Raw genomic sequence first — 25,623 nt, forward strand, 5'->3', positions numbered from 1 at the left:
TCCCGGGCTGATTTGACTAATAAAGTGTGCAGCTATCTCAGTGTGGTTAGCTTCAAGAATCCATCATTCAGCCCATCCCAAAAAACTAAAAACCCTAGTTAGACTTTTCTTGCTTTGCAGAACCTCATTACTGTATTTGGTATCAAAATTATCTCAATATCAATATATACAATTAATTATACATAATTTAATGTACAAAAGTTATAAAAAAACATACATGACATAAATCAAGTTTTAATAAAAATGAGGCACTAAAAGACAGTGCCATGTTACATAAATCATTATGCACTCTTAAATTATTTGTTGTACACAAGTCACAAACACCACTCGGAATGTGAGTATGGCAGTGCTCCTGGTTTCTTGTGTTATGCTGAAATATGTTTTAGTTTTCTTTATATACATATATGCAAGAAAACAACAAGTGCTGGAGTAACACCAGAGGCCAGAAGAACTGTCATACTCACACGTCGCCTAACTTTTCATTATACTGTAAAGCCAGTAATGCTCTGCCCTTCTTTTTACAAGAGTTTAACACCATAATTATTTTTAAATGATATTCCTGTAACAAACATACACATTAGTAAATCAAATTCATAATAATGATACAAATAAAACATTCATAAAATCATTTCCACTGCGACTACTTTTTCACAGGGTATCAAAAGCTTGTGACAACAGCTGTGGCTGGAGTGTTGGCAACTGCCCTGGGTGATACTGCCTAGGGTGTCATCCTCTGGTGCTACTGTTCCCGGGTGTAGCCCTCAGCTGGTGACAGCCACCCTCAAGTTTCCTCATCACCAGGGGTGTAGCCCACTGGTGGTGCTGCACCCCAGGGGTGGCACCAACAGGAATGTAGCCCTCTGGTGATGCTACACCCAGGGGTGGCACAGATAGTGTTGTCATCCATGTTTGGTATTGACAGCTTGAACCAAGCTCATCCTCTATTCACTATTACATTCTTATATATTTTTTAAATAAAATCATTTTGCTAGAATTAATTCTGCAGTCCAAGTCTAGGGCCTATGGATTGGCTCTTCAGTAATTTGGAGTGGGATAAGAGCGAAAAATTAACAAGAATCAAATGCTATTTGATCCTGCTTTGTTCATGTTAATTCACTATATATATAGATGTTAATAGTAAGCCCATTTTCCTCCCTTTGCCCTAAACTGCAACATTTGTCTCTAATAAAGTACAATGTAATAAAATAATAGATTTTTACTTAATGCAACAGGATTACAATCAGACAGAACCGCTACTGAAAAGTGGTCTTGAATTTTTACTGCATATATGAAAAACTATCTTTTTCCTTTAAGCTATCAATCAAGTACACACAGAGTATCCTGTACTAATCATAATGTTGCCAAGTAACACAATAACATTTATAATTTTTAACAATAATTCCTCACCACCCCATGAAGTGGGGAAATAAGATTATGATGTACTGGATAGTAAACCAAATTCAATTGAAAACTTAGTCATCTCCTTAAATTTAACAATGAAACACCTTGCTTAATAGGGTAACTTTTGAGGAGATACAAGATAGCCCTGGAAACACAAACCGAAACTGTCTGTATCTTCTGCTTGTTACAATTTGTAATAAAGTTGTTACATCTTGGCTTAACGTGTTTATGACGTATTAGAACGTTGTTACAACTTGCTATATTGGTTGTTATAACTGGTTAGGTGTTAAAACTTGTTCAAACGTTGTACCAACGTCGTAGTTTCGGTGTGTGTTTCGCGGGAATACATACCATTATGCCAAAGAACTTAAATCAGAGGCATTTCACTGCATATTGTGTAGCTCTTAACACGTGAAAATGCCAAAGAAGGAAACTTGTTTGTATCACTTACGTCAATCTGTGACATATTTTGCTTATCATCGTAATAGACAGATACAATTGTATAGTTCCGCCACATTAGCATCCAGTGAGGCCTCTCTTTTGCTGGTCGAATCTCGAACTCCTAGGAAAAAAACAAAATTTCAACTTCTCCATACTGTACATCATAAATCCAAAATTTCCTCTAAATTGATGAACCCACACAGTCCTTCCTTTTCACAGTAATTCATAATAGAGTATCTTACAAACCACAAGTCCTTCATTTTGAAAATGTCAGGCAATTAGTTCATGGCTTGATCATGGCCAAATTTAGTTAGAGATGCAACCTTTGTTGAAATACACCACAAAAGTGGTGAAGTAATAGAAGGGTTAACCCTGCATGCTGATGGACCCCTCAAATTCTAGTTAAAACAAAAATATTTATGCAAGTGGATTGGTAGGATGAAGGTTGGTGGTAGCGAGTAGGTACTCGCATAGTTGTACTTGTGGGGGTTGAGCTTTAGCTCTTTGGTCCCGCCTCTCCACCATCAATCTACTGGTAATTACCCAAGTGTAATTACCTGAGTGTAGTTACAGGATAAGAGCTACACTTGTGGTGTCCCGTCATATAACGCTTTGAAACTACTGACGGTTTCGGCCTCCACCACTTTCTCACTTAACTTGTTCCGTCTATCACTGTTTGCAAAAGTGAATTTTCATATTTCTTTGGCATCTGTGTTTAGCTAGTTTAAATCTATGACCTCTTGTTCTTAAAGTTTCAGGTCTCGGGAAATCTTCCCTATTGATTTTATCAATTCGTTACTATTTTGTATGTAGTGATCATATCACCTCTTTTTCTATCTTCTAGTTTTGGCATATTTAATGCCTCTAACCTCTCCTCGTAGCTTTTGCCCTTCAGTTCTGGGAGTCACTTAGTAGCATGTCTTTGCACCTTTTCCAGTTTGTTGATGTACTTCTTAAGATATGAGCACCACATAACTGCTGCATATTCTAGCTTTGGCCTAACAAAAGTCATGAACAATTTCTTTAGTATTTTGCCATACATGTATTTAAAAGCAATTCTGAAGTTAGAAAGCGTGGCACATGCACATGAGCTCCTCGCACAACGTTCTTTATGTGGTCCTCGGGTGATAGTTTTCTATCTAGAACCACTCCTAGATCTCTTTCTTTATCAGAATTCTTTGAAGATTTCTCACATAATTTATAGGTTGTGTGGGGTCTATGTTCTCCTATTCCACTTCCATAACATGGCATTTATTCACATTAAATTCCATTTGCCAAGTGGTGCTCCATATACTTATTTTATCCAGGTCTTCTTGAAGGGCATGACAATTGTCTAAGTTTCTTATCCTTCCTATTATCTTAGCATCATCAGCAAACATGTTCATATAATTCTGTATTCCATCAGCTAGATCATTTATGTTGACAATGAACATCACCAGTGCAAGAACTGAACCCTGTGGTACTTCACTTATGACATTTCTCCAGTCTAATTCATTGCCTCTGATTACTGCCCTCATTTTTCTATCAGTCAAAATTTTTCATCCATGTTAGAAGTTTACCTGTCACCCCTCCAATATTTTCCAGTTTCCAGAACAACCTCTTATGTGGAACTCAGTTGAAAGCCTTTTTTAGGTCCAAATAGATGCAGTCAACCCAACCATCTCTTTCCTGTGAAATCTCTGTGGCTCGATCATAGAAACTGAGTAAATTCGATACACAGGATCTTCCAGATAGAAAACCATACTGTCTGATATTATCATTTCTCTCCAGGTGTTCTACCCATTTAGTTTTTAGTTTTCCAATGCTTTCACTATTACACTTGTCAATGATACAGGTCTATAATTGAGGGGGTCTTCCCTGCTGCCACTTTTGTAGATTGGAACTATGTTAGCCTTTTTCCACACATCTGCTACGACTCCTATACACAGGGATGTCGGAAAAATCAGCTGAAGTGGAATGCTGAATGGTGTACAGATTCCTGAGCTTTTCAAGCTCTATCATATCTACATTTGAAACTGTGTATGGAGTCAGCCTCCACCACATAATTTCCTAGTGCATTCCATTTACTAACTACTCTGACACTGAAAAAGTTTTTTTCTAATGTGTGGGTGGCTCACTTGGGTACACAGCTTACACTTATGTACCCTTGTGCGTTTACCACCTGTGTTAAATAATCCACCCTTCTCTACCCTGTCAATTCCCATGAGAAATTTGTATGTGGTGAGCATGTCTCCCTAAGTGCTTCATCTTCCAGCAATGTAAGGGATGGGGGGGGGGCAGTTCATGCAGCCTTTCCTCATCACCCATGCCTCTTAGTTCAGAGACTAGCCTGAGAACCCCATGTTGATGTTGTGTTACAAAAGTCTTTCGCTCCAGATGTTCCAATAGCTTTTTTCGTACAATCTTCTCCATCATCTTGCATGATATGCAAGTTAGGGACACTGGCCTGTAGTTTAGTACCTCCTATCTATCACCCTTCTTGAATATCGGACTACATTAGCCACCTTCTTAATTTTTGGCAGTTCAACTGTTACCAGTGATTTGTTGTACACCATGGAGTGGCGCAGGCACAGAGTTTCTGCTCCTTTAGTATACATGGTGAGATTCCATCCGGGCCTTTAGTCTGTCACATCCAAATCTAGCAGATGCTTCCTCACCTCCCCACTGGTAATCACAAACTCCCCCTAGTGGTGTTTGGTTAGATATTCCCCCTCTTATCTCTGGGACTTCACCTTGCTCTACTGTGAAGACCACCTGGAATTTCTTATTGAGCTCCTCGCACATTTCCTTGGCGTTTGTAGCAAGTCTGTCTGCCCCTATCCTCGGTTTTATTACCTGTTCCTTCACTTTTTTTTTCTGATGTGGCTGTGCAGCAATTTAGGTCTTTGTCTCTGTCATTTTCATATTGTCGATCTGCCTCTCTTCTCACCCTGACGTATTCATTCCTGGTGCTCTGGTATCTTTCTCTGCCCTCTAGTGTCCTGTTATTTCTAGTGTTTCTTCATGCCCTTGAACTTAGTTACTTTGCTAGCTTACATCTGATTAAACCATGGGTTTAGTCAGGTAGCTGATTCATTATGAATGGGTGGTTGGTTTAGTGGATAGTTAATGAGTGGTTGATGTAGATGGGCAATAGATGACTGTTAAGGGGTGACTTTATGGAATCATCTTTAATCCAAAGCAAAAACACTAAAGTGTAACTTACTATTTGGAAGATGGTCTCTGCAACGTCGGTGGTTCCTCCAATACATCTGCGACCTTTCCTCCTATTGCTCATCTTTTCACGAGACCAACGCTTAAACATCAGCGAGATGCTAGTTCCATGGATGCGATAATGTCCAATGAGCGTCTGAATATTAAAAAACTAAATAATAGTTTTTATAATGAAACAATAAGACATCTTTATATATCCGAGACATAATAGCAATCCCTCCATGTACTGCAACAGTTTTAACTTTCATGACAGCTTTGAATGTAAAGTTTGAGTTCAACTGTTGGTACAGTAATAAAAAATATCTAAGCAATAAAGCATTCCAATCTGCAAGATGACCTTGAGAGCAATATCAGAGGTTAAGGGTACTTTCTAACATCATTACTCCACTCTCATAATCAAACCTTTAAAAAAAAATCATAAGATATCCCTACTAGGGATACTTAATTGCTAGAAACAGATAAATTTAAAAGGAGAGAGAATTATATACAGTACTGTATGCCAAATTTTAAAAGTCTGGCCCTAAGTTGGGCCTGGGGAGAACTACTCCTCTCAGAACCCACCCTGGGTATATACTCCTGGTAATCGTCATAAATTCTGAAAATTATCTAGCTAGCACAAATTAGCAATTTACCATCATGCAATCTTTGAATAATTGTGCATTTGGTTTTAAAAAGTGTGCAAAGCATTAATGCTGGAATCTATATATTTTTGCAAAGTACAATCTGCAAATTTATTTAAATATAGATCCAATGTTACTGCTGGATGCATAAGGACAAATGGATTCCCACCCTGCCCAGAATTGAAATTTAGGACCTCTCATTTATGAAGCTAGCTAACTGCTGCACTACAGGTCTTTTCTACTGGCACACAGAGGATCGTCTTGTAATACAAACCTGTGGATTTCGCACTTCTCTAGTTCGTAACTGAGAAACAATAGTCGATGGCTCGTCGGAAGTAGTTAACATGGTGACGATGCCATTCGGAAAGAATCTGAGAAAGATGTACAAGGTAAATTCAATGGTATAATGACTGTGTACTCTATTCACCAAACTTAGCACTGTACTTATACCATACGAAAGCTCATGTGTGCGCGCACATTTAATTTCATATAAAAATGTAAAGATTTCATATAAAGAACTTGCAGCATAAACAATGGAATATACATCATGCTATAGATAAATTTTGCACAAAGACAATACAGTACTCACTGGCATCTGATGTCAATGTTTGTACAGTACTACCAAGGGTGAAGTAAACATTTCTTCTATCATATTTCTTTCTGGGTCTATCTTATTTTGTGAAGCTACACATCTGCCCTCACCTTAGATATCGATAGTAATGGACTAAGTGCCAAGGTTGGTAGTTCTGATCTTGAAAGCTGCTTTCTCCAGCACGGAAGTAAGTTGTACGAGAAATGTAGCAGCCATTGTAGCGTGGGTGGGGACGGTGAATGAACATCTCTCGCCATGATCCATATGCACCCAATACTCCACAATTGATCCCCCAAATCCTAAGTAAATACAAAGTTTCTGTTTAAATATGGCAACTTTAACACACACACACACACACACACACACACACACACACACACACACACACACACACACACACACACACACACACACACAGGTTGAAGCAGTTGAAAAACCAGACTTCAGGAGAGGACATTATGGTGACCTTAGAAATTTTTTTAGTGAGTATAATTGGACAGACTTGATGCTAGGCAAGGAAGTGAATGAGATGTATGGCAAGTTTTGTGAAATATATGATAAAGGCACAAAAAAATTTATACCAAAACAGAGATGCAGAACTAGGAAACAGGATTGGTTCAATAGAAATTGCGAGAGGGCTAGAGACCGAAAGACACAAAAATGGAATCAATACAGGAAGAGGCCGAACCCCCAAACATACCAGCGATACAAAGATGCGAGAAACAACTACACGGCAGTGAGGAGAGAGGCAGAAAGAAATTTTGAAAAAGGGATTGCGGACAAATGTAAAACAGAACCAGGTCTATTCTATAAATTCATAAACAACAAATTGCAGGTAAAGGATAATATTCAGAGGTTGAAAATGGGAAATAGATTCACGGAAGATGAAAAGGAAATGTGTGAAACACTAAACGAAAAGTTCCAAAGTGTGTTTGTACAAAATGAAATCTTTAGGGAACCAGATACAATAAGAATTCCAGAGAACAACATAGAACACATAGAGGTGTCTAGAGACGAAGTGGAAAAAATGCTCAAGGAGCTCGGTAAGAACAAAGCAGCTGGCCCAGATGGCGTTTCACCATGGGTTCTGAGAGAATGTGCATCTGAGCTCAGCATTCCACTTCACCTGATCTTTCAGGCATCCCTGTGTACAGGAATCGTAGCAGACGGGTGGAAACAGGCTAACATAGTTCCAATCTACAAAAGTGGCAGCAGGGAAGACCCCCTCAATTATAGACCTGTATCATTGACAAGTGTAATAGTGAAAGTATTGGAAAAACTAATCAAAACTAAATGGGTAGAACACCTAGAGAGAAATGATATAATATCAGACAGACAGTATGGTTTTCGATCTGGAAGATCCTGTGTATCGAATTTACTCAGTTTCTATGATCGAGCCACAGAGATATTACAGGAAAGAGATGGTTGGGTTGACTGCATCTATCTGGACCTAAAAAAGGCTTTCGACAGAGTTCCACATAAGAGGTTGTTCTGGAAACTGGAAAATATTGGAGGGGTGACAGGTAAGCTTCTATCATGGATGAAAAATTTTCTGACTGATAGAAAAATGAGGGCAGTAATCAGAGGCAATGTATCAGAATGGAGAAATGTCACAAGTGGAGTACCACAGGGTTCAGTTCTTGCACCAGTGATGTTTATTGTGTACATAAATGATCTACCAGTTGGTATACAGAATTATATGAACATGTTTGCTGATGATGCTAAGATAATAGGAAGGATAAGAAATTTAGATGACTGTCATGCCCTTCAAGAAGACCTGGACAAAATAAGTATATGGAGCACCACTTGGCAAATGGAATTTAATGTTAATAAATGTCATGTTATGGAATGTGGAATAGGAGAACATAGACCCCACACAACCTGTATATTATGTGAGAAATCTTTAAAGAATTCTGATAAAGAAAGAGATCTAGGAGTGGTTCTAGATAGAAAACTATCACCTGAGGACCACATAAAGAATATTGTGCAAGGAGCCTATGCTATGCTTTCTAACTTCAGAATTGCATTTAAATACATGGATGGCGATATACTAAAGAAATTGTTCATGACTTTTGTTAGGCCAAAGCTAGAATATGCAGCTGTTGTGTGGTGCCCATATCTTAAGAAGCACATCAACAAACTGGAAAAGGTGCAAAGACATGCTACTAAGTGGCTCCCAGAACTGAAGGGCAAGAGCTACGAGGAGAGGTTAGAAGCATTAAATATGCCAAAACTAGAAGACAGAAGAAAAAGAGGTGATATGATCACTACGTACAAAATAGTAACAGGAATTGATAAAATCGACAGGGAAGACTTCCTGAGACCTGGAACATCAAGAACAAGAGGCCATAGATTTAAACTAGCTAAACACAGATGCCGAAGAAATATAAGAAAATTCACCTTCGCAAATAGAGTGGTAGACGGTTGGAACAAGTTAAGTGAGAAGGTGGTGGAGGCCAAGACCGTCAGTAGTTTCAAAGCGTTATATGACAAATAGTGCTGGGAAGACGGGACACCACGAGCGTAGCTCTCATCCTGTAACTACACTTAGGTAATTACACTTAGGTAATTACACACACACACACACACACACACACACACACACACACACACACACACACACACACACACACACACACACACACAGGTGAGGTGAAGCTGGAGGAGGCAGAAGTCACACTGCAGCAAGCTCCTGGAAATATCGAATTACCTAAGTATTGGGAACAGGTTGAGGGCTACAGTGGTGTCCCAGGTTACATAAAGGTTCAGGGAAGAGTAAAAGCAAATAAAATACAATAAACAAGTAAAAGTGAGTGAAAATAGCCGAGTGGAAAAGTTTGTTTTGGTCTAGAACAAAATCAAAGATGGCCGCCGCCACCACCCCCACTGAGAAGGTAGACACACCATCAGATGATGGTTTCAAAGGATTCTCAACACAAGATATAAGGAAAGGAGGTGTTCTTGGCAGGTTAGAGATAATTGAGGACATGCAAATGAAGTATGAAGAAAAAGTGCTTAAATTAGAAGAGGACAATGGAGCTCTTTGGAGTGAGCTTTGCACTCTAAAAGGGAGTATGCTTCAACAAGGTAAGATTATTACTGCATTAACAGACAAGGTAACAAATCAGGAGGAGCAAATCAAGGAACTAGTGAAAGAAAATGAGGCATGGAAAGTGAAGTGTGGTGACTTTGAAGAAATAAACAAAAAGATAGACTCATGGTGAACAACTCCAAGCAAGCCTAAGGGCTAACATAGAGTTAGGTAAGGATCTCCAACTGGAAACTTCACTGACAACTCACATAGAGGAGGTGAATAAAGAACTAGAAAAGTATAAAGAAGAAATAAAAGCGACATATGCTCAAGTTGTAAAAGAGAAAGAGACTATCAAAGAAGTGTGTTCGGAAGTCAAAACCAGAAATGACCAACAAGAAGCAGAAATTAGGCAAGCAATTAGGAAAGAACTGGTTACCAACAGTAAACTGGTACAAAACACTGCAGATAGAACTAAGTCCATAATCATTTTTGGATGTTTAGAGAAGGAAATTTCATCTAGGGTGGACCGAGCGGCAGAAGAGATGAAAATCATAGAGAAAATAGTAGGTTTAGGAGAAGGCTCAAAGGAAAATGTCAGTGATTTTAGAAGAATAGGAAAATATGAGAAAGAAAAGAACCGCCCCTTAAGGGTGACCTTTAATGGAGTGAAAAACATGATGGAAGTGCTAAGAAATGCCAGGAAACTGCAGAGTGATGAGGTTGGCAAATCTTGGTCAATAAGACAAGACCTCTCCAAGGAAGACAGAGAAAAGCTGAAAATGAACTTAATTGAGGCAAAACGTCTAAATGGGGATAGAAATGAAGAAGACAGAAATTCTTTTTTTTACAAAGTGACAGGGACTGGAAAGCTTGTGAAATGGTACATAAAAACAAAGCAACAAAATCAGTAGTGGAAGGGGGAGTAAAGAGCAAAGGAAAAGGGAACATGTTCCTGAAAATTGTATATACCAACATAGATGGAGTGAGGTCAAAAACTTTGGAGTTGCAAGATATAATCCAGCTTAGGGTCCCAGATATTGTTGCATTATCAGAAACGAAACTTGAAGGAAATATAATAAATGAAGTCATATTCCCAAGAGGCTACTCAGTTTGGAGACGTGACAGGAAAAATAGGAAGGGAGGAGGAGTGGCTGTACTGGTGAAAAACACCTGAAGGTAAAAGAGTTAATATTTGAAAACCCTCGAGATATTGACATAATGGCATTGCAGGTCTGGAATCAGGATGATAACCTGATAATTGTAAATACCTACAGCCCACCAGCAAGCAACACGTGGACAAAGGAAGAACTGGATGACAAACGAGAGGGCCTCATAATGGTCATGAGAGATATTATTGTACAAGCAGATAAAGATAAATCACGACTGTTGATACTGGGGGACTTCAACTTTAGAGCAATAGACTGGGAGGCCTATGAAGCAAGAACGGAGGACTTTTGGACATGCAGATTTGTGAACCTCATTCTGGAGACATTCTTGTATCAACACATAAAGCAAGCCACAAGAATGAGGGAAGGAGATATACCGTCAGTACTGGATCTAGTATTCACCAGGAAAGAAGAGATTTTTGACATCCAGTACCTTCCTCCCTTGGGAAAGAGTGATCACGTCCTGTTAGACATTAAATATGCTTTAAGATATCATCTAGAAGAAAATGGGGACATTGAAACAGTTGATAAACTCGATTTAAAGAGAGGCAACTATGGGGAACTTCGAAATTTTTTTAATGAGTGTAATTGGACAGAATTGTTGCTAGGCAGGGAAGTAAATGAAATGTATGCCAAATTTTTAAAACTATACGAGGAAGGCACACAAACATTCATACCAAAACAGAGATGCAGGACCAGAAAACAGGATTGGTTCGACAGAAATTGTGAGAGGGCAAGAGACCAAAAGACACAAAAATGGAATCAGTATAGGAAGAGGCCAAACCCCCAAACATACCAGCGATACAAAGATGCGAGAAACAATTATACAGCAGTAAGGAGAGAGGCAGAAAGAAATTTTGAAAAAGGTATAGCAGATAAATGTAAAACAGAACCGGGCCTATTCTACAAATTCATAAACAACAAATTGCAGGTAAAGGATAATATCCAGAGGTTGGAAATGGGAAACAGATTCACAGAAAATGAAAAGGAAATGTGTGAAACATTAAATGAAAAGTTCCAAAGTGTGTTTGTACAAAATGAAATCTTCAGAGAACCAGACACAATAAGAGTTCCAGAGAACAACATAGAGCGGATAGAGGTGTCTAGAGATGAAGTGGAAAATATGCTAAAGGAGCTCGGGAGGAACAAAGCAGCTGGCCCAGATGGCGTTTCACCATGGGTTCTGAGAGAATGTGCATCTGAGCTCAGCATTCCACTTCACCTGATCTTTCAGGCATCCCTGTGTACAGGAATCGTAGCAGACGTGTGGAAACAGGCTAACATAGTTCCAATCTACAAAAGTGGCAGCAGGGAAGACCCCCTCAATTATAGACCTGTATCATTGACAAGTGTAATAGTGAAAGTATTGGAAAAGCTAATCAAAACTAAATGGGTAGAACACCTGGAGAGAAATGATATAATATCAGACAGACAGTATGGTTTTCGATCAGGAAGATCCTGTGTATCGAATTTACTCAGTTTCTATGATCGGGCCACAGAGATATTACAGGAAAGAGATGGCTGGGTTGACTGCATCTATCTGGACCTAAAAAAGGCTTTCGACAGAGTTCCACATAAGAGGTTGTTCTGGAAACTGGAAAATATTGGAGGGGTGACAGGTAAGCTTCTATCATGGATGAAAAATTTTCTGACTGATAGAAAAATGAGGGCAGTAATCAGAGGCAATGTATCGGAATGGAGAAATGTCACAAGTGGAGTACCACAGGGTTCAGTTCTTGCACCAGTGATGTTTATTGTGTACATAAATGATCTACCAGTTGGTATACAGAATTATATGAACATGTTTGCTGATGATGCTAAGATAATAGGAAGGATAAGAAATTTAGATGATTGTCATGCCCTTCAAGAAGACCTGGACAAAATAAGTATATGGAGCACCACTTGGCAAATGGAATTTAATGTTAATAAATGTCATGTTATGGAATGTGGAATAGGAGAACATAGACCCCACACAACCTGTATATTATGTGAGAAATCTTTAAAGAATTCTGATAAAGAAAGAGATCTAGGAGTGGTTCTAGATAGAAAACTATCACCTGAGGACCACATTAAGAATATTGTGCAAGGAGCCTATGCAATGCTTTCTAACTTCAGAATTGCATTTAAATACATGGATGGCGATATACTAAAGAAGTTGTTCATGACTTTTGTTAGGCCAAAGCTAGAATATGCAGCTGTTGTGTGGTGCCCATATCTTAAGAAGCACATCAACAAACTGGAAAAGGTGCAAAGACATGCTACTAAGTGGCTCCCAGAACTGAAGGGCAAGAGCTACGAGGAGAGGTTAGAAGCATTAAATATGCCAAAACTAGAAGACAGAAGAAAAAGAGGTGATATGATCACTACGTACAAAATAGTAACAGGAATTGATAAAATCGACAGGGAAGACTTCCTGAGACCTGGAACTTCAAGAACAAGAGGCCATAGATTTAAACTAGCTAAACACAGATGCCGAAGAAATATAAGAAAATTCACCTTCGCAAATAGAGTGGTAGACGGTTGGAACAAGTTAAGTGAGAAGGTGGTGGAGGCCAAGACCGTCAGTAGTTTCAAAGCGTTATATGACAAAGAGTGCTGGGAAGACGGGACACCACGAGCGTAGCTCTCATCCTGTAACTACACTTAGGTAATTACACACACACACACTACACTGGGTGAGAAACTAAATAACAAACAGAAAGCAGCCCACACTAAAATACAGTGTAAGATGTATGTTATATTGTACAAACAATATAACATACATCTTACACTGTATTTTAGTAGAGCAAATAGTATACTGCACTGAAATAGGTCAAAACATGAACCCTCAGAAGATGTCAGGTCACAACTACTTGTGCTAACCTGGTAAAGATCCAAGGAGCCAGATTAAAGCCAAAAGGTAGAACCTTGAAGCAGTAAGTCTGACACCCCACAAGGTCTCTGATGAAGATGGTCCATAACACCCACCTTAGATTCAGGGGTTTGGGGTTGGAAGTCCTCCTTGAGCACAATATTATCTCGAAGGGGTTGGACTTTGGTATGGTCATGTTAATCGCCTCATTTTCAGTGGGTGATATGGTTTTTCCCAGTCCACCAAGCAGGACTCGCAACCCTACAGTACATTCTCTGCCTAAGGACTGAACAGCTTTATTTCATAACTGGAGCAGGGTTTGCCTAGTGTTGCATGCACATTCTTGGATAGTCCCTGGATCTCATGGATGTGTACCAGTACACATCCATGATGATAAACAAATATTGTCTATTTATTTATTTATTATGGGTAGGGGTTTAAAGAATCAAGGGGGGCAACACTGTGTGCTGCACACCAGAAATATTTGCTGGGGTGCCATATGCTCACCATCCCTAGTCAAGGGGAACCTAGATAAGCATAACAGGCTTCCGGTCCTCTGACTATAAGAAACCACAACTTAAACCAAATCAAGTATACAAGACACAAATATCCCTTATAATTACAAGTCAACAGACTATGTACTGTCACTTTATTTTATTAGTTGTTCAAAACTCACATCAACCTTTTTGCTCACCTGAGGCAGGCTTTGTGCCAAATCTCTGGATTTCTGGCTACCAGGTAAAAGCCCTGGCAAACTCTGGAGACCTGCTCTAATGAGCGCATATCCAAATCGCTGCCAACTACCCAACACATGATACGCTCCAGCATCTCGGGGGGCAGACATGATATGTGAGGAGCCTGTAATACACACAACACAAAGTACTGTTCAAAGATCCTTACAGGCAACATTTTCCTTCCACTTCATTTACATAATAAATGTCGTATAAAATAATAAGACAAAAAATTGCAAGCAAGCAATAGAAAAATATTCCCCTCTATACTCCAAAGCAAATGTAACCAAAGCAATATGTTACTAATAAAATACCTTAATGCAAGGATAAGATAAGTGTAATATGTGATAGTGATTATAGTAAAGAAAAGTCGGTTAGACAATCTATATAAAGAAGTTGTGGTGGCTGACATGACGTGGATGTATGGAAGTCGACTGTCATCTCACACGTGACACTTGATCTTGTGCCTCACATTAACACTCATTCACTTGCTCTTCTATCCATCCCTCACTAATTTAGATAAAATGAACTCATTCAGTTACCTAAACTTTGGGGTAAAACAACTAACCTAAGAGATATGAAGTCATTCAAGTTAATCTCAAGAAAACTGTAACCTCTTTAAAATTTACATATAATTTCACTCATCATTTGTAATAATCGTGTCACTCACCACTAATGAGTGACAAAACAGATGCTAGTTTAAACTATAGTTTCTGATATGGAGCAGAAAAGTGAGTGCCTCACTGCCCTATGAGTAGGAAACAGAATAAATATGATGATAATGATAATACTATACAAACATGATGCTAGAAATAATTCTTTGCACAGTCAAAAGTCTTAACATTCAGCAGGAAAGATGTTTGAGCAACATTGCCTTACATATAATGTGGCTGTTTACCCAACAATGAATAGGTACCTAAGAGCTAGTCCACTGTTGTGGGTGGTTGCATCCTAAGAAAAGGTCAGTGGCTGGCTTCAGGAGAACATTGATAGGCTATGTACAGGTTTCCTATCCATCACAGTGGAAACCATAACTTTAATCCAATATAAAATTGCTGTACCTGTAAATAGTAAACACTAAATAAAGAAAATGGGTAGAGCAGCCACATATATTACTATTAAAGTACTGTATCGCAAAGATTAATGTTACCTCTTGGTCAAACAGTGGTACACACATTGCCTGTGTAGGCGTCATAAGCATTTGGAATCGTACTACTAGGTCTTGAAGCTCTTCTTCATCAAGATCATCTTCAGGAGTAGAATCTTCACTTTCAACAGTTGTCCCGCGATATCCTAATGAAACAAAATCACTCTTAGGTGAAAAAACACAACTAAAATGTCAAACACCAAAACAGTCGTCAAATCATTAAACTGATCACTGACGAGAGGATGACAGGTGACATCCCTGTCACATTCTACCATTGATGTTTGTTCCACATTTCAATTAGTCAGTACTGTATTCAAATAAAATTATATTCATTTGTGTTCTACATTCATTGTTAATGCTTGTGTATGAAAATATTTCAGATATACGTTTAATTTTGTAACCGAGTCAATTTGAGCAAATATATGTTTACACATAACTGAAGTTTGAAATATACTATAATTTTATGACATTTACCAAAACTTAAAACTGACTTACAATTATGAAAATATAACCTAATTAAAATATTTTCCTATAGTATTATTGGTAATGAAAGTAGAACATGATTACACATAATTGAAAATAGAAATCTATACAGTACTGTATATTCATGTTATAACGAAATATGACCAAAAAACAACAAACGTAAATTTATTGAGTTACCCAAATCCTCTTATAATTACAGTACATTAACAGTACAAAAATAAAATATTTTTTGACTTATTTTTTTAGAGTTATTGGCAAGAAGAATTGAATTTGATTACACATAATCAAAGTTGGAAATGTACTATTTTATAACAAAATATGACAACACACAGCAAATTTTCACTTGCCAAAAGTTACCCAAATCCTTATATAATTATGCTAATAATACAGAGATAAAATAATTCCCTAATGTTGTTATAAGGAATATTGAATGTGTTTACTCACAATTGAAGTTGGAAATATACTCATTCTATAACAAAGTAACACCCTGGGCCTCCACTGGAATTAGTTAACCTCCACTCCCCTCCCCCCCCACTCCCTCTCCCTTTAGATTCAGGGGTTTTGGGTGTGAAGTCCTTCCAGCAGCTTCGCACAGTCATGGAAAAGTGGTTGGGCTCAGGCATGGTCGAGTTAACCTCTTCTCCTCTTCAATGGATGTCCAGGTTGATCCTAGTCCCTCAAGCAGGACTTGGTGGACTTGCTGTACGTTCTCGACCTTGACCTCTCAAGATTGCACGGCTTCATTCCCTATCCAACCTTCCACATGACTATCTTAGGTCAGGTTCACCTGATATTGCATATGGGTTCCAAAATGCTGTCCCTAACCTTCAAGGATGTGAATGTTATTTGATCATTTGAGATTAACGTTTCTTGTGGGCATCAAGCTTACTGCTTCAAGGTTCTACCTTTCAGCTAGAATCTGGTTCTTTAGACTGTTACTGCAGATGACTGTGACCAGCTTTGTACTGTATTTTGAGGGTTTATATCTTGGCCTATCACAACAACTGGCTGTTGAGGCTTCTCAGCCAATCCACATCTCGGCAAGCCAGTGAGCATGTTCTTTCCGAGCTTGCCAGGTTCGGGTTCCTGGTGAACTGGCAAAAATCCCAATTGGTTCCATCCCAGGTTTGAACCTATTTGGGCCTGGTTTGGGATTCCCAGTCAACTTCCCATTCATTGCCCCTGGTGGCCCTGTTCCACCTGCAGTATCATTGCTGTCTTGGGTTGGACCAACCCTACCTGACCAACCAAACTGTGATTCATACGTCAGGCTGCGAGCAGCCACATCCAACAGCCTGGTTGACTAACCCAGCAACCAGGAGGCCTGGTCGAGGACCGGGCCGCAGGGACGTTGAGCCCCGAAATCATCTCGTGGTAAACACAAGGTACCCCGTGTTACTGTGGTTGGTAAAGTGGTGATCATAAAGATGGTTGGTAAAGTGATCATAAAGAATTCCTGGTTCCCTGTGCCTCTGAGTAGGGCCAAGTTCTGATGCTTGTTTTCAGTAGGCCATTTCAGGGACCTTCTTTTTTCTTTTTTTTTTCTTTTTTCCTAATGTGACTCACAGTCTGGAGCTACCTCAACAAGCTAGCTTCATGGAGCCACCAAAGTCCTACCAGAAAGAAGCATTCCATTACATTCCATGCTGGTTGGTTGTTTATTTTCTGTGAAACTTGTACTTGTCTATTTCGTTTTGCTTCCTTTCTGTTTTTTTTTTTTTTTTTAGTGAAGAGTGATCATGAAAATCCACACCCTCCCTGCACCTCTGTGAGGTCAGAATTTGTCCTTTGGTCTCCAGAAGGTTATTATTTATTTATTTTATTTATTTATTAATAAACCCAATGTACCTTCTTGTATGTATATAAGAGTACAGAGACATGAAGTTTTACATTCTTGTAAAGCCACTATTAAGGAGACTTAGATCTAATGTGACTTATACATGTGGAGTTATCTCAGTATGGCTGGCTACTGGGAGCCACCATTCAGCCCCTCCAGAAACAAACAGTAACAAATACCCACACAGAAGCAGGATCACAAAATAATACAATACCTTCACTCCTTTCCAGCATATTTCTACGATGAACCCTAAATTCAATATCAGGAACTAGGGTCATAGCTCGTCTGTAGAACTGGATGGCCTCGTACAGTTGCCCACTCTGCTCCAATTCAACAGCTTTGTTGAACAACTCGGTTGCCTAAAAAAATATAGATCAAGTGTTGAATAAAATGAAATAATCTTTCCTGATGGATCTGCAGTGGCTTCCTGAGCTTAACTCTAGTGCCACCAAGCCTTAGCCCAACACCAGGACCAGAATGCATCAACATTTTAAACATCCACTTACAAAACTGTGCATCTTCCCTTGATCATGGCAGATTAGTCTCAATTTATTAAACACTTTATGAGCTTCAAAACTTATGTTTATTATTATTTATTATTATTATTTATTATTATTATTTATTATTATTATAGACAACCTCAGAGCACTTGGGAGAATAAACCATTTAATAAATGTATACTTGATCCAACATGACTGAAGAAAGACATACAGGTCTGATAAGAGGACACTTAGGTGCTTGATGAATACTGGCCCTGACTCCTGAGACCCACCCGCTGCCTACCGGGAGTCGGACCAGAATCTGGTTCACTCTAAGAAGTGAGGGAAGTGGGGATGATCAGGTATCAACAATTGGGACAACGCACCAGAAAGCATTGACCCAATAAAACAACCAACTGTTGCAAGGAAACGAAGCAAGCAATCCTTACTACAGAGAAAGAATCGCCTGATGATGCACCAGACTGCAATCAGATGGTAGGCCAGGTCCCCGATATCTCAGCCAGCCTGCCCTTCACACTGAAGCTGCCCAGCAAGTGAGCCAGAGTCTTGTCCTGGGTCTCAGATGTCTGGTGTTTTGGGCAGAGACTTGCTGGTACCAGAGTTAAACTCAGGGAGCCATTGAGAGGCATCTTTCCAAGTAACTTTCATAACAAAAAGTCAAATCGTGTAGCAAGGAATTTACCAGTGCACTCTTGTAAACAACTGTTTAAACACTGTACCTGGAGTTCTCAATCTACTCACTACACAAAAACATTTACAAGTTTTTACTGCACCAGTCATTTATCTTCCCCAATGTACTCATCTCTCAACTTTGCTTGCACAAATTCCTCTTTTGTTAATAACATTCCCTAAAGATGCTTGATTTAAACTCAATATCATCCCAGCCCCTTGCCTTTGGCATCAATCTTCGCTGGTACTATACGAGAGTATAGGTTCTTGCGGCGCTCATTCTCACGTTTAATACTGGCAGTGTGATCATTGTTCCTATGTTCTGGATTTTGATTCATTACCTGTGTTGAAAATATATGAAATGCTGCATAAGTTTGATTCCAAATTTCCCTTCAAAATGACTGATGCTAGATTGATTTTAGAAATGTTTTAAATATCTTCTTTTTAATTGTGGGTGTGATATTAATTATTATTGCACAATGTATTTATAATTTCATTTTACTTTATATATCAAGTGGCATGTCATTAATTTCCTCCACTTTTTAATATTCTTTGAATTTCCTCCCTTTATTATATAGAATATTCATTAATTTCTCTCCACTTATTATATTACTGTAAACAATATCTCTCCCTTTTCCACTTTATATATGAACTGTTTCCCCATATAATTACACCATTAAAAACCCTATTCCCTATTATAAGGGGGTACTAACACAATAATGACAGCATAACCCAAGGCAAGGATCACCAGCCAAGTGATTCAGTACTCACTTTGTTTTACTTGCCTAGTTGTGCTTGCAGAGGTTGAGCTCTGGCTCTATGGTCTGGCCTCTCAACTGTCAATCAACTGGTGTACAGATTCCTGAGCTTACTGGGCTCTATCATATCTACATTTGAAACTGTGTATGGAGTCAGCCTCCACCACATCACTGCCTAATGCAGTCTATTTGTTAACTATTCTGACACTGACAAAATTCTTTCTAATGTGTCTGTGGCTCACTTGGGTACTAAGTTTGTACCTGTGTCCCCTTGTTAATGTTCCACCCATACTAAATAGTTTGCCTTTGTCTACCCAGTCAATTCCTCTAAGAATTTTGTAGGTGGTGATAATGTCTCCCCTTACTCTTCTGTCTTCCAGGGACGTGAGGTTTAGCTCCCGTAGCCTTTCCTTGTAGCTTATGCCTCTCAGTTCTGGGACTAGTCTGGGACCACAAGAATGTTGCCCCTCCAGGAGCTGCAGTTCCTGGGTACACTCAGCTTCCGGATAAATAGAAACCATTAAGTATATTGGCCACTATGCATCCGAAAGACAGCTCTGCCTATCAGCATGTAAAGGCAGTGTCCTCGGAAAGGGATTTTGTGGGAATGGGTGGTGATTTTGAGCATTTTCTGCATGTCTGGTCTAAAGTAATCTGTTCTCTGACTAACTTGCACAATTTAGCTTGTCAAAGCCTTCTGTATCATATGCATGGTTCAGTGAAATTAAACCATCAGATATGTACACCACAAATGAAACATTGAGGACTTCTTTAGGTTTGGGGATTTATACAGGTTACACTGTCAATACAGTAAAGAAGGCTACAGGCATAAAAATAGGCAGTGCGAAGATACAAGAATGGAAGAACGTGAGATTATGTATCACACCACCTAAATACTGGGCGATAGCTTACTGGACACATTGATAAATAAAAAATGCTGCAATGTCCTAGCTCTTACCTTTAATTCTATATCGGGTCTGATTTCCTCTTCCACTCCTCCCCCACTACCAACTGTTACTACTTTTACTGTTGTGTTACCACTACCACCACTTCCAATGTTTTCAATACCACTAACAGTTCCACTGCTGCCTCCAACTGTCTCTTGACTCTGAATGCTTTGCACAGCTCTAGGACTTCCTCTTGCTGGGCCTGGAGGCCTTTGGGATCCCTGAAAGGCTCCCTGTGATGTTGCTCTTGAAGGAGAAGATCTCACAGAAGCATGGTAGTGTCCTTTCTGAGAGGGTGCTCCCACTAACTCACGCTGCCATTCCTCACGAAATGTGGTAAGCAGAGCCTCTGGATCCTAGTTAGAAATTAATTATTTACTAAACATGGAAAAATACCATTAGGTGATGGTATAATTCTCAATTAGGTTCATGCAGGACTAAGATAACAAAGAAATTATAATGGAGCTGATTGCAGTAAAAATTACTAGAATAGAAGTGAAACCTTCATCTAGTTGTAACTAAGCGGGAGAGGGAGTAAGGCAAGATGCAAGGTGAGGTGTAAGTGAAGTGTGAAAAGTGAAAACCAAGCTTACATAAAAATAAAAGAATAAAGGGAATTGCAGAAGGCTCATTAGTCAATATGAGGAATGAAAAATCAACAAAGTAGAAAAAATAAATGAAAAAAGAATAAAGGTAAAACAAGGACAAAAAAAAGAGCCAAAATAGAAACACAGAGATAGGAACGAAGAGATAGGAGAGCACAAAGGGGCAGAGAGTTAAGCCAAATTATACTGGCTAAGATTAGAACATTTAACTATGAAAAATACTGAGAAAGGCAAGGGTCAACAGTAACAAAGCCACGACTAAAATTCATGTTGGCAATGTCATGTATGAGAGCCGATTCAGCAGGACAACATCTGTGAAGTGTAGAGGTAGAAAAGATTATTTTGGAAGAAAAGATACAGTATAAGATAATTTGAGTTTCTAACATGACAGAAGAGAGCACTGTATGTGCCATACAGTGCTCTCTGCACTGTATATTATGTATATATATAATATATATAATATATATATAAACACACACACACACACACACACACACAGTAGTTTGATACCCTCTAGACCAGAAATTTAGATGCAGTAGTTATGCCTCAAGTTTATATCAGCACATTATGTTTTCTTATATTATCACGAGATAAAATGAAATGTTAGCAAGGGATATCTAAAGAAAATAAAAACATATTGTCACAGTAATTTTCAACAAATTATTTTCGTGGATACCATGATGCCATAAGCACGAAAATATTTTAAATGATTCCTTTTTATGTATAATAAAACATTTCTTCCTTTTAGGTTCTTTTAACCGTAGATATGGCATCTCTTACTAGCTTTCAGAATACATAGGGACATCTCGGTTCTACAAAAGCAACAGCTTACCGACATCACTCGCACGATGACAACTACCTACTATAATATATCAATTGTTGTATGCAACAGCCTAAAGGTTAACGCTTATGGTGCATAAGATATGATTATCATGAGACAAGCCCCGGGCCATGCTTGAGGGGAAAAACTCTTGGAACCAACTCCAGGTAAACTCGGTGTCAACTCCAGGTAAATGTGTGCGCGTACCTGCCTGTCTTCAGGAAGAAACTTGTTGTCTTCAGTTATATCACCCAGAGCAATGTCATCATCAGCTCCAGCAGAATTTGTGGTTTCAGCCTACAAGAATCAAAATACATTACTTACTGCAACAAAATTATTACAAATAAATGTAACATATTGGCTATAGAAAGCAACACCATCAATTATGATGTTTGAATAAATAATTTGAATAAATTTACATATTTTTGAACACTCAAAATTAATATTTAGAATTTAGAAAAAACAATAAACCAGATTGTAGCACGTGTTACATTTTGCACTGTGTGAATATCATAGATAAATCATTACAACATCATAAAATAGAAGATATTATATATACAGTAGAAACTCGGTTGACGACTGCCCTACAGGACACATTTTTTGGTTAACGACGTCAAATTCATTGTAAAATTTTAATTGGTGTACGACGGTTTACTTAGAAGACTTATCCCACGTAGTGACGACCACTACTGCGCTTGAATTCTTTGTGAATAATTTCACTGTTTGCCTGCATTTTTGTTTTTTTAACACAAGTTTTTTTTTTTTCTTTTTTTTTTTTTCTTTTTTCTTTGAGATATATACATGAGTTGCTACATTCTTGTACAGCCACTAGTAAGCATAGTGTTTCGGGCAGGTCCCCAGAATACAACCCCCACGAAGAATTGCTTTTACAACCAAGTGCCCATTTTACTGTTGAGTTAAACAGAGGCTACAGTTAAGGATTTGCGCCCAGTAAATCCTCCCCGGTCAGGATACAAACCCATGACATAGCGCTCGCTGAACGCCAGGTGAGCGTCTTGCCACTAAACCACGGAAACTGGTTCTTATTATAGTATATACGTCCCTCGTATATATACGGCGTATACGTCCCTCCCGAATAAGAGTGTTAATTAGCAAAATATATAATGTAATTATGCCAAAAATTATAAATATTTTTCCATAACTTTCATAATGGCTATAAAAAAATTCCAACTTCAAACAATAATTATAAAATTTATTAATTATAAAATTACCTAAATATTTAGATGCATGAGTGGATGAAAAAAGTCATGAACACTGAGTCAACATTATTGCACAGGTGTCAACATGAGCACAAGTTTAACTCAAAGTAACCAGTTTAACACAACCCTGGAAACACAAACCGAAACTCTCTATTTTCCGCTTGTTACAATTTGTAATAAAGTTGTTACATCTTGGCTTAATGTGTGTGTGACATATTAGAACATTGTTACAACTTGCTATATTGGTTGTTATAACTGGTTAGGAAGTGTTAAAACTTGTTTGAATGTTGTACAAACGTCGTAGTTTCGGTGTGTGTTTGGCGGGAAGTAACAAGCAAGTCTTGCCTAACCATCAACATTGATGTACCACTATGATGCATAACCATACATCATTCAAGCAGCCAATGGGAGGCAAAAATCTTCCCTTAAACTACAAGTCACGAAGAAAAGTCACTCGTCTTACAAAGTAAATCGTTGCTTCCAGCAGCCAGGCTTTTCCGAACATGCTAGATTAGGCTATACAAGTTTTATGTGTTAAGTGTTATGTTAGTGTGACTTAAATTTAGCTTAGGATTCGGACCTGCCCGAAACGCTTTGCGTAATAGTGGCTTTAGGCATTGTATGTACTAGCTTTATCTATAAATCTATCAATTTTTGTAAAACCTCTTGTATGTATGTACCTTACCTGAATAAACATTTATTTATTTGTTTATTTATTTAAGTTTGAAAAGAACACCACCTGACCCTTACAGGTCAGGAGTGCCAAGCAATTGTAACTGTTGTCAAGGGACCCAGAATGTGGAATGACCTTCCCAATCATGTTAAAGACTGTACCTCTCTCAACCAGTTTAAGATAAAAACGAAGCACTACCTAATTAACTCCCTGTAACCTACTTTTCCCTTATAATGTCAAGCCATGTCTGTTATTTTTTAAACAATACTGTTTGTTGACCAAATTGTATTTTTGCTGTTTTTCTGCCATGTTCCCCCTTTTTTATACAGGTATTTATATTTTCTCAACACATTTTATACTTTAATCTCAATTAATATTAAGTTTGTCTTTAGTGGTTTTTCCTGCCCGAAACGCTTTGCGTAATAGTGGCTTTAGGCATTGTATGTACTAGCTCTATCTATAAATTCATCAATATTTGTATCACCCCTTGTATGTATGCACTTTACCTAAATAAACATTTTTCAACATTTTGTGTTTATCTGTCATAAGGCACAGCAGTTTTTCCCAATCATGTGACATTTAGTCCCATCCTGTCGGGAGCAAACTTTATCACGTTTAATCCTGACAGGAGAATGACAGGATACCCACGGCCCTGTGCTCTAGCTGTCCCTAAAGCAATTTACCAAGCCTCACAGCTGAGACTTGACTGTCAAGGCTCACTCATCACCACTCATAAAATCAACCACACTCAAGACCAGTTTGTCACATCTACTTGACACATAATATCGATAAGAACGCAACAATTACTCCAAATCCCCACTGTAGCAACCATCCTGCCTAGAGAGAGATAAGAGCCCGGCCGACCATATACCCTCAAAACACCACTAACAAAAGCGTTGGGCATCATTCCACCCTAACCATACGTTCCTTACCATATTTATCTGCTTGCTGGTGTGTTCAGGCGATAGATTCACGGTCGGAGAAACGTACAACACTTGAGAAATATATCCTCGACCTCTCCACGGCTGCCATGTTCGTAGATCCTGGACCAGTTGGCTCAATGGCCAAGGAATTCCGGGCCTTATGCGGCGAACATTAAGAGCGAGTTTCCCGTGATGCGGTTTGTTTACCTCGGCCGCGGCCCTACGCACGCAGCAACTTACCAATAATAAAAACAATAACAATAATAATGACACTTTATATATGTATAAAAACATGATATATGATATAAATATAATGAATTGTTATTTATATTTTTAGGTGCCACTAATCACACACAGCATATTGGGCAAACCATAAAGATTTTTTGGGGCTCTTCCTTACCTTTGAGGGAATGAGCCTGTCCTCAGAAATTATTCTTTTTTTATTAACAAGCTTAGGTATACACAGCAATGTGCTGCTACCCTAGTCTATATGAAAGATTACAGTGTAGATCCAAAACTAGCTATAAGTTCATCTAAAGAAATTGAATTATATTAATATTCCCTGTAGGTGAAAAAGCATCTGTTCTCAGTCCTACATTGTGGCTTGTTGAGCTTGAAATTTTTGCTCCTTATTTGTGTTACACCTGATCTTTTGAAGAATTTGTCTGGATCAACATCTTCTAAATTGTTCTGTATTGTAAAAGTTTCACAGAGATCTGCCCTGTTATGCCTGGTTTGTAGTGCTGTTAGCCCTGTGGCTCTCAACCGTTCACGTGAGTTGACTTAGCTCTGGAATGATTTTTGTTGCCCGGTGTTGCACCTTCTCCAGAACAGCTATATACTTCTGCAGATGCGGTCTCCATGCTTGGATACAGTTATCCGAATGGGGGCGCACCAGAGATATATACAATTGAATTATTACCATATTTTCCTTGTATCATGCTGGACATCACCTATGTGAGAAGGTATCCATGCAAATCAGTCTTTGAAAC

At 38.6% G+C, this 25,623-nt stretch overlaps 1 protein-coding gene across 2 annotated transcripts; it reads right to left on the minus strand.

Moving 5' to 3' along the window:
- Nucleotides 1–218: 218 nt before the first annotated feature.
- LOC123773358 (F-box only protein 9) lies at nt 219–24,849 on the minus strand. Of its 2 annotated transcripts, none has more exons than XM_069318108.1 (10): nt 24,641–24,849; nt 22,023–22,112; nt 20,519–20,746; nt 17,731–17,875; nt 15,200–15,342; nt 14,013–14,176; nt 6,378–6,566; nt 5,950–6,046; nt 5,048–5,191; nt 219–1,963 (listed from the first exon to the last, which is right to left on the minus strand). In XM_069318108.1, the coding sequence occupies exons 1-10, from the start codon at nt 24,641–24,643 to the stop codon at nt 1,769–1,771; spliced, it is 1,398 nt and encodes a 465-aa protein (XP_069174209.1). In that variant the 5' UTR covers nt 24,644–24,849; the 3' UTR covers nt 219–1,768. The 2 variants fall into 2 exon arrangements, with proteins under 2 accessions (XP_069174209.1, XP_045622995.1); XM_045767039.2 differs by having other exon boundaries at nt 20,402–20,746; nt 24,641–24,846.
- Between the last annotated feature and the right edge of the window lie 774 nt (nt 24,850–25,623).

This window comes from Procambarus clarkii, chromosome 89 (genome assembly GCF_040958095.1).
Source record: "Procambarus clarkii isolate CNS0578487 chromosome 89, FALCON_Pclarkii_2.0, whole genome shotgun sequence".
NCBI classification, from domain to species: Eukaryota; Metazoa; Arthropoda; class Malacostraca; order Decapoda; family Cambaridae; genus Procambarus; species Procambarus clarkii.